Consider the following 11,022-nt stretch of genomic DNA (forward strand, 5'->3'; position numbering starts at 1 on the left):
TGGACAAACCTGAAGCTTGAAAGCTAACCTTCTATGCTAGATCACAAAAGCATGTTGTAGAAAAGGATGTGGGCATCTCTGTAGCAGACAGTCACCCCCAATGTCAAGTTAAATTTAGATACCTGTTCAACTGGCATTTGTTTGATATTCAATTTATTAAATACAAAAATTTACGGAATTAAGAATTCCTTAGGTGTGCTCATAATTTGACCATACACCCTGAGATATGTGTGCATAATCAACAAATCATCAATAACTGGCTAACAATACTTTATAATGTTCTCATTGCGTATCATTCACTTTGAAATCAAATAAGTTCTGCTGTCTCCATATGCTTGTACTAAAATCACATCTTCAGAAAGAAAAATGGAAATCTGCTTTCCAACTCAACAGCTATCCGTTCACATTTAAGCCCAAAATGCCTCAACATCTGTGTAGTGTAATACCAAGTATCAAAACGAAGGTCAGTAGTAAAACTAGCAGGGGAAAGACAGTTATTGTCATGAAATTATGAGTGGAGCCCATAGGTAGTGTGCGTATGGACGGCAGGCTCTACGAGAACATTGAATGACACATTAGCCAAGAAAAAAATTCACCCAACCGCATTTCATAGAGGAGCTGACTAATAGCTTTTGAAAGAGTCATTCGCTTACAGCATCATTAGACATTATTAGAAATCAAGTTGTTGATTTTATTTTTGTTTGCTAGGGTTTTTGAGTTTTGTCAGAAATTGAGCTAATTTTTCATAGAAATATATATTTTTTTCCCTTGTTAATACCCCGAAATGAAATGTGCCTCTGCTGAAAATGTTGACATTGTTTGTTTTTATTTCTTAGGAAGCTTAAGTTAGAATAACGTCCCCAGCTGTCATCTCAACTGAGAATAACAAACTGAGATGTCCCTGGTCGAAGGGACCGATGGTAAAAATTAAGAATAGAGTGCTGATGAAAACCAAACCAATAGTAAAACATATTTAGTCCTAACTCTTGAAGCTAATTATGCAACAGTAGAGAATGTTGCTGAAAAAAACATCCATCATTTATATAATTTTGTGCATACACAAAACATTAAATTGCGAGACATAATTGAAAGACCACTGTCTGAAACAATATGTGAATTCAAAGAGTAAGTGAATTATGCCAAAAGCTCTTCAAATCACTGAGCATTCACATGCTTATTAACTGTGATCGCCAGTGAATACAAATCAGTTGACTCTGGAGAGAAGCATGTTTCACCAGAGGACGTATAAAACTCTATGTCAACCCTGTAATTACACTGTTTGTGAAATACAAATGGACACAGCTGTGTCCTGGAGGAAAACCTAACCTTAAATGCTTGATTGGAAATAAAGCTGTGCATAGCTTGACATGGAAGTTGGTCTCCACCTACTGGCAAATATCAAAGTGATGCTTCAAAAAAAAAAAAAAAATGTCAAAATGATGTCAGGTTTTGTACAAAATTTAAAAGGTGTGGGGAAAAAATAGACTTACAGGGTCATAATGACATTTATTTCATCTTTTCCATTAAGGCAGCACATAAATCCTAACCTTGACAAATATTTTCCCAAAGTAGAATAAAATCTAAATCAGACTATTGTGAACTTGTAAAAAGATTCAGGTTATTTTGCCTTGATTAGAAGGCAAATTTCTTATGAAATAATAAATCACACAAATAATCATATAATGTGCATGTAAATGTGCATATTACATGCACATTTCTGTTCTCTTTTTGGAGACGGGGGTGGTTAATATTTTAAATTTTGGACAGAACTTTGGGGTGGGAGGTTATTATGAAGGGTGCTGACTGATTGGTTTAAATTTAACATGATTTTCTCTGCAGGAAGAGCTTGGCCCTGCTAGGTTTTTGTCTTTTAACCACTCAATTTCTCCTACAGGGATAAAGGGATGAGCCTTGTTGGGGGTAAGTAAACTTTGGACTGGGGGTTTGCAGTGTTATGTTCTTAATCGGTATGGCATTTTGAATGTGTTTATGACCTTCTATGAAAGTAATCTCATTTTCAATATTTGGCCATATCTTTTAAAATCTGTTCATCTTAAATTGTCTCCCAAGTTTAACCAAATAAGTAACAACTTTTAGTTAAAGTATTTTAACTTTCAGCCTTCAATGTTCACTGTAATCAGATGGGAAAAGACAACTGGCACTTCAAAGTTGTGTGGATTTAGCAAGCTCACAAATTAATGAGGAAAAAAAAAAGACTCAAATCATAGCAGGAGTGAATCTGACAAATTATTTCCCAGGGGGTTTGTTTTAAGCCCAAATAAAAAGCCCAGCAAAAAACACATAATAACAAATAATGCTGAAGTGCACATCATCACTTAGAAACTGTCTTTGCTGTGGAGGCAGTTTAATATTTTTGCTTCTCAGCATAGAGCACAAACGTAACTATAATATTGTGGAAATTTAACATGGAAATGTTGCAAAAATTACAGATGTTCAGGATGATTAACATGGATTACGGTAAAACTTACAGCAGATTAAGAGAACTTTACAGACTGTATAAAAAGCAATCAGAAGATGTATATAGAATCATCAAGTTAACTCCCATTTATTTATACCAGCACATTTTAAAATGGGATGTTTACTGAAACGCTGCGTACAACATTAAGAAGCAACAATGGCAAATCAAAGCACATGTAGAAAACAATAACATCTGCAATTAAAGGGCCAAAGGCAATGATAGAAACTTAAACCCAAGACAGAGCCATAATAAACAAAAGCTAGTTTAGTTTTATAACCCATTAAGAGACGTTATGTGTCGCTATGTATCTACAGGAAAACATGCAAAACACAATAAAAAGCCCTGGAGAAAAGCTAAATCTAAACACTGGAACAATATGCCAATGCTTCAGAGAACTAACCTGCATCAAAGAAAAATCCTCTGCTTTAACTGCCTTTTAGTTTCAACGTAAAAGACTAGTGTACCTTGGGAATAAGCCTGCAAAAAGCATATTAAAAAAACAACATCCTGCATAGTATAAATTTAAAAGGCAATCATGTTTTATGTGAGCTAAAAATTAAACCATTCATCTTTAGATCACTGCTAATTGTAATTTCATTACCACGTAGCAAAAATTCCAATAAGGAGCATGTAATTTTATGTTTTCTATTGAAGGCTGTAAATAAAGAGAAAATCAACAAGTGGGAAAGGTAAGAGTTCTAAAATGACACTTCCCCTTCACCTCTTGCAAAAACCATGGTTGTGACTCTGTCAAAACTACACGATCACAATCAACAAATCTTGATTACCAGTTTGTGATTTTAGGATTTCTTTTGTTGTTCTGACTTTCTGCACAAGAAGATTAAGTGTCTAACCAGTCACAATCAACATCAGAAAAGCCTAAGAAGAAACCGTCAGCCCACGTGTTGAAGTTACGCCAATGTGAATATTTTGGTGTCCCAAGAAAAGCATAGTAAAGCATGAACACAAAAGGCTGTAAATGCATAGATTACAATAATTGGTTACCTATGGAAGACAACAGCAAATACACTGAAACGTTTCAGGTTGAATGTAAAAAACTGATTTATTATATTTTATTGAAAAATAACCAGCTTTTAAACATTCTACAGAAAACCTTAAAAAACAGGTTTGATCAGCCATCCAGCCCTCCACCAGCCCAGTCTCTCCTGCTGTTATCCCCTCATCTTTGACGACTCCCTGATTTTCTTCTCAAGACTTCACATCGCTCAGCTCTCAGTCATTACCAACCCCCTTTCACTTCAGAGGACTCCACCCCACCGCCTGCGTTCCCTACCTTCATCTTATCCCTTTCTGCACTTAAGGTGAGGAAGGAGCTATGAAAGATTCAGGTGCAAAAGGCTACAAGTCTGGATGGCGTCAGTTCCAGGCTCCTGATGTGTGGCGCTGATCAACTGTGTGGCATCATGGGTAACATATTCAGCCTGAGCCTGAAGAAAAAATGTATATCTGTGCAAAGCCTCGTGCCTTTGATACCAGTGTGGTAATGGTATCAAAAACCAAACATCCTCAGTCATTTACACCTCCTGGTGCCTGCTGAAGTGCTGAAGTTCACCTAATAGCCTGGCATTGGGATGGATGATGTTATCATCTACTTCCTGAACTGAGCTCTGACCCACCTGGAAAAGCCTGAGGAGGATCACGTTCTTTGATTTCTCCAGCACTTTCACCATCATCCCACCAGGGCTTCTAAGCGACAAGCTTGAGTTGTCAGTAGTGGACCACTCTCTGTCCCAGTGGATACTGGACTACCTCACTGGCCAGTATGCAAGGACACTGGGCTTTTTTTTCCTGACAGAATGGTCATAGGGAACGGTGCTAGCACCATTGCTCTACATTACAGACTTTTCTATTAACTCTCCATGCTGGCATCTACAAAAGTTCTCCTATGACGCTGCCATAGCCACCCTCTTCACAGGTGAGTACGGAACTTTGTGGACTGGTGCCAGCGGAACTACCTCCTGATCAACACAGCTAAAACCAAGCAGCTGGCGGTGGATTTTCGCACCACACTGAGACCAATGAGTGGACATTGCAATAGTGGACTTTTATAAGTACCTAGGTGTTGACCTGAATGATAATCTGGACTGGACCAACAACACTGATGTTCTTTACATGAAGGGTCCGATCAGACTTTTTTGGAGTGCAGGAGGTGCTTCTTCCATGAATCTGAGCTGACATCAGCAAAGCTAGTAAGTTGGTGTAGTAGCTTATGAAACATTGGAGAGGAAATGTTTAGATGAGCTCATCAGGAAGGACAACTCTGTGCTAGGATCCCCTCTCGACCCAGTGCAGGTGGTTGAAGACAGAAGAACTCTGGCTAAGATAACATCACTGTAGGACAATGTCTCCCGCCCCATGCATGAAGCAGTTGCTGAATTAGAGAGCTCCTTCAGTGACAGATTGCTGCATCCTCGGCACACAAAGGAGCGTTACCATAGGTCCTTCCTCCCAGTAGCTACCAGACTCTAATCATCACCACTACCAAGTGTTAACATACATGCTGGTATTTGCAGTTTATCTTATCTTAAGACATTTCTGATGTTATGTGCAATATCAGTGTGTGCAATATTTATATCGCAAAGGACTGTTTGTTGAGCAATAGCATTTGTTATGAACTTATGTTGGTCAAACGCCATTACTCAAAATGCTAAACATCACAGAGTGATTGAAGCAGAGATAAGAAAGAGTGGAAAAGTGGAAAATATGGATAACTGACATTTACCAGTATTTTCACCATAGCAAAATTTTCTAAATCACAGGTGAAGAAAACTAATGATTAATTTCTGACCTCATCTTTAAATGCACTGAGTTTTATCTAAATTATGGCATCAAATTCACACAGGCAGCCATTCTGCGTATAGCTATAAATGGGTATAATCTCCATGTCCACATAAACCCTTCCTAACCCACCAGCGCCTATCCAAGACAGAGAAGCATAACAAAATCACGAATCCTTCTTAAGAAGTTTTCTTTAAAGCTTCTTAAGTTCTAAGGCAGCACTCACTTTGGAGTTCACGTGGATCAAGTGGAAGGTTTTAAGGTTTCACAGGTCGCCTGTGAAGTTACTGCAATTGTACTCTTGCAAATAGTTTGCTCACGTTTCTGTCAGAACTGAAGATATCGCTTAAAAAGGAAAACATGTCAACTATCACTTTAATTATAAAGAGAGTGTTATGGCTCGAATTCTTTCTTATAGCATGACGAAACATGATATAGACTTTTAGATTAACTACTGGAATTGTAGTGTTTCAAACAAGCTTCACATATTGCATATGGTTTCTTACTTCCATAAAGAAAACTTCCATCAAGACTGATTTTATAATACACTAATGGATTTGTTTTTGCACTACTTCTGCCATAAAGATCTATATAGAAACCCTGAGTGCAAATGAGTCACCACTGTGAAAAATATAATGCTAGCATGAATCCCATATGTTGTATGCTAACCTCCAAAGAAACAACGATTACATGAGACAGGTACCGAGTGTTATTAAAATTGAACCGGCGTGACCATCAATCCGAAAACAACACAGAGCTGCTATCACAAGAAATGGGATTCCCCACCTTTTTGTAAAACAAAATATAATGTCAGCTTTTATATGGATACATTTCTTTATAGATTCAAAGTAAATATTTATTTATTCACCAACATGTATTCATTGTGTTTTGTCATTAACATTCAGTAGAACACACTTACTGTAATAACCATACAGCACAGTGGCTTCAATTTGTCCTCTTGTCTCATTGTTTGCAGCCCATTGCTGGAAAACAAGAAAAAAAGTTGTTTTTTTTAAGCTTCATAGAAAGGCAACATGTTACAACAACAGACAAGAGTTAGTTTTAGGATGAGAGAATGTGATTAGATAAACATAAGAATACACAAATTACTGACTAAAGCAATGTGGAAGGAGGTTGTTTCTGCCATAATAATAAGTATACATGGTAAATTAAGTCAAAAACTTTTAATTTAGCTTCTTCAGACAACAGCACATGTCCTCAGAAATTAGGGCCTTTGTTCCTGTGTGAATTATAGCTTCTTCCTCTAAAATCTATGTCACCATAGTAGTTTTCCACGGTGAATTGTGACACTCTGTTACTAGCTTCAGCAATCAGCCGATTGTTGTTTTTGTTCTTGGGTTCATTAAGCACATTTCACACCAAACTATGTTTATCTGTGGGACACAGAATCCATATCCACGATGTTTATACTTGTGGATAGTTGTTTCAACAGATGAACCACATTAGTGTAGGTCTGCACAGCTCTTCCGATATCTTAAATGATTTTATTTTATTTTTTTACGATTTTTGCATGATGTCATACAAAGAGTGTCTGTGTGCTTTTGGGACAACCCCCAGTTAGCTTGTATGTCGTGAATTAACCAATCAGTAGGTTACAAAACCAACACACAACCTTTCAGGCTTTAGAATAATGTTTAAAAGAAATAGTAATGTTGGTACATATACATATCTGAATTTGAGGAAAGTAATAAACATTCTCTCATTATTCTGGCACTTACCACACACAATAATCCTAACTGACCTAGTCCAGGAAAGATTTAGTCATACATAAAGTCAGACAGTGAGAAATAAATGTATATATTTTTTACACTTTGTATTTAAGCATTTGGTTTTAACTACAAACAGGGATAGAGCTAAAGCACAAACTGCAGTATGAATGATAAATTAAATTTAAATAAATTTCTGCTAAGTAAAAATGTGAAAATCTTTCAGATTTTGAAAAGCAATTTAAAAAACAATATTTATTTTATTCTTTATAGCCAGTACTTATTTTGGAGAACATATTGTTATCCTCATAAGTTAGACAAAAATATGAAAACAGATTAATTTTTTTTTTTTTTTTTTTTTTTATTCAACCAAACACAAATCAGCAATCAAAGTCGTTTTTTGGTTGGTTATTTGTTCAATGTATGGCAAAGATCCTCAAATTCAGGCCTGGAGGGCCGGTGTCCTGCAAGTTTTTGAAGTGTCTCTACTCCAACACACCTGAGTTAAATAATCAGGTCATTAGGAGAGCTCTGGAGAACTTGACTGCATACATAGGGGTTAATTCAGCCATTTGATTGAGGTGTGTTGAACCAGAGGCACATTTAAAACTTACAAGACACCAGCCCTCAAGGCCTGGATTTGAAAACCCCTGTTCTACAGGAAGAAAATGATGGATTAAGAATACATTTAACTTTTACCCTTTCAAGAAAAAATTAACTAAGAACAATTTTTCATTGAAAATATACTAGATGTCAACAACTTGAAACTGATTTTACGGTGGCTCTTAACAGAACAGACACTGACCTTGTAGGTACCATTGGGATACTTCATGTAGGAAACGAGAAATATGTCCACTGGGAGGAGAGCCGAAGTTATCAAAGCTATGGCCAATGCACATATTGCTGTGATTGTTGAAACAACTTCACTATCTTGTCGACTCTGAAATTTACGAATATAGATCCAGCAGAAAGCCAGGATCACCTGAAAAAAATTAAAAATAATTTTAGTGAAGATGATTCCGAAATATCACGGTGCATTCAGTGAAAAACACAGAAAACAAAATAAACAAATATTAGCACAAAATTTCTTTTTTTAGCTTCCATTATGTCTACATTCAAAAGAGTTTGTATAAATCAAACAGGAAAAAAGAATGTTATATAGAAGGATTTATTTACATGAATCAACATAAAGAATGAGAAAATGTGAAAAAAACATTGAAATGCTGTGAATAAAGAAGAAATGTCAAGCAACATGTGGAATGTGTATGATTAGAAATAAACCAAAACAACATTGCACATTTTTATTTTTAAATTAAAACTAAAATAACTGAAAAGATTCAGCTTTTCAAGACTGACGTCAATTTTTTTGAGACAGAGTAAATAACACAGCAAGAGTGGTGACAGTACTGCATCAGCATTTTGAAAAATATACAAATTCCACATATGATGGTGGACTCAAGCAGCAGATAGTTTTTATTAGAATAAAGTAAAAAAAAAATGAAACTGGAAGATTCAATGTAATCATACTTTATTCAGAAGACAGCGGTTTGACCTTATACCCAGACACACTTTCAGGTTGCAAAAGTGCATGGATATCAGTGTAGAAACTAGAAAGGAATGTTATCAAAGTGTTGAAACAAGTGGGGAGTCCATATGTCTACAGATACAGAGAAGCCTATCTGAAGCTGTTCAGAGCCAACTGATTTTCCAGGATCAGTAACAAAACTGCGGTTTAAAAGAAAACAAAAGAGTGACTGATTTATACAAAGCAGAAATGCATTATTTTTCTTTTAGAAATTACATTACAAACATTTTACGTAGGTTTAAGTAAATTAAACAATCCAGTAACACCATTTTAAAGTACTAAGGTATCAACAGACAACCCACAATTTAAAAAAAGAGAAACTTTGCCAGGCTTTAAATTTAAACCTTCAAAATTGCAAGGTCGTATTCTAGACACAAACTGCAGCAAGTGAGGACACTGCTAACAACAGCTACTTAATATCAAGGTCTGCCATTCACGCGCAAGATCAATCAATTAAAGGCCTGCAGCTTTAAGCCTCTGGCTGCTTGTTTTGCCAGGTAATGACGCAGGCTTTGCATCCAAATAAGAGATGAGAGCGCTCTGAAAAGTGGGCAGAGATACAAAGGTAATTTGTTCACGACAATACATTCCTTTCTCAGCGGTGTGACATCAGAGGAAATAACGCCTAAATCTTGACGAAGATCCTCCACAGGCGCATATTTTGCTATGTAATAAAGCAATTAAACATGAATAGTCGTAGGTTCGTTCGGGAAACTGCGACGTTTCATATTGTTGTGTCTTTAACGATTTAAAAGGAGACAAATACCAAGTCCAACAACGAAACATTTAAAGAGCCTGAAAGTGTGTCATGGCTAAAGCCAATCCAAAGCCAGTAGTGACGTTAAGACGCTGAAGCAACATTGCGTAGATAGCACAATATAAAACCGAATTAATCGTCGGGGAAACGAGTCTAATTGAAATATGTAGCAATTTATAAGGGGACCAAAAGTGATGTTAATGTGCTTACCAGGAGAACAACTGTGAAAATTGACCATCCGATCACAGACTCTGAGAGTAGGGACTGAGCCGCCATCTTTACTTCCTGTAATAACAAACCCACGTGTTCATGTTACGTCACCAACTTGCGTGCTGCAGCTTGCGTAAAGTCTCCGCACTTGGCATAGAATGCTGAGACTTGTTTGTACTGAGCCAGGTGTCGAAATAAAAGCAAAGCTGGGGGAAAACCTGTTTAGTCAAGAGCGTAAGCGTAAATGTATGAACATTATTATGTTACGGAAAAGGTAATAAGTCATTATCTTGATTCAACAAGTTGAAAAATTGAAAGATTACAAGGAAGACTGTCAGCAAATTGTTGTAAAATTACACAAGTCCCTGTTTCATTCAATGGCAGAAAATCAGGCAATATGGTATGGTCCTAATTGTGAACAAAGGTCAAAGGTGATCCAAAGTTATTTATTTATTTATTTATTTATTTATTTATTTATTTATTTATTTATGGGAATAGCTAGTCTCTATAATTTTAAAGACTACACATTAAAGAAACATTAAGTACAACTAATATGGTAAATTATTAAATCTAGGCGAGGACAATAAATATAGGAAAGTAAAGCACTTATTTTGGTTGTCACTTTACAACATAAGTTCTTTCTGTCTGCATCTTGTGTTTTTAGCATATAAAATAGAAGGAAATTCATGTTTAAGGTTTGCATTTAAATACACTAATCCACAAAGACAGGTAATACTTTCTGAAAGCATTAATACACCTAGAAGATTTTCATATTTTATCTTATCTTGTCACAACCACAGGCTACAATGTATTAAAAATGACAAATGTTTCAATATTTCCAGCAAATAAAACTGAAAAGGGGGATGTACATTATGTTCTTTTTACTTTCCTTAAAAAACCAAAGTCAAAATGTGTGCATCTGTATGTGATTTAACCTCAGAAAAATACAGCTGTTCTGCGAAGTCTTTGGAGGTTTGTTAGAAAACATTAGTGAACAAAGAACACTATAAAGACCAAGAGACACACCAGACACATCAAAGTTAAGCTTGGAGAGAAGTTGAAAGCAGTGATTATGGTATAAGACAACAATCCAAATTTTGAGAATATTCCTGAACACTTTTAAATCTGTTTTCAAAAAACCCCCAAAAGACAGCTGAAAACCTACCAGGACATGCTCATACACCTAAACTGACAGGTCCAGCAACACCCTTGCAGGGCCTGTCAGCGATTAGAGGGTTGCAGAGATCCCCAGCATATGTGGGAGAATATGTTGACAGCAGGAAAAAAATCTATGCAGTCCACAAATGTGGTTTTCACGCAAGGGTGGCACAAAGAAAGCCATTGTTGTAACAAAGGCAGGAGTTTCGTCTGCAGTTTCCCATATTTAATATGAGACACAGGAACAGATATCGGAACACAAAAGTAAAATTGTTTTGGCTTTCAAATCTGAAAACTATAATATTCT

The 11,022-nt window shown here is 36.2% G+C and overlaps 1 protein-coding gene across 1 annotated transcript in view; it reads right to left on the reverse strand.

The window, feature by feature from the left end:
• The window catches only part of lmbrd1 (LMBR1 domain containing 1), a 53,911-nt gene extending 44,249 nt beyond the window's left edge, over window positions 1-9,662 (reverse strand). The window contains exons 1-3 of the mRNA XM_008429860.1: window positions 9,558-9,662; window positions 7,811-7,987; window positions 6,198-6,261 (exon numbers count right to left, since the gene is read on the reverse strand). Coding sequence (XP_008428082.1) covers window positions 6,198-6,261; window positions 7,811-7,987; window positions 9,558-9,623 — 307 coding nt within the window. The 5' untranslated portion in view covers window positions 9,624-9,662. The remainder of the gene's footprint in view (window positions 1-6,197; window positions 6,262-7,810; window positions 7,988-9,557) is intronic.
• Window positions 9,663-11,022: the final 1,360 nt, after the last annotated feature.

This window comes from Poecilia reticulata, linkage group LG15 (genome assembly GCF_000633615.1).
Source record: "Poecilia reticulata strain Guanapo linkage group LG15, Guppy_female_1.0+MT, whole genome shotgun sequence".
Taxonomy (NCBI): domain Eukaryota; kingdom Metazoa; phylum Chordata; class Actinopteri; order Cyprinodontiformes; family Poeciliidae; genus Poecilia; species Poecilia reticulata.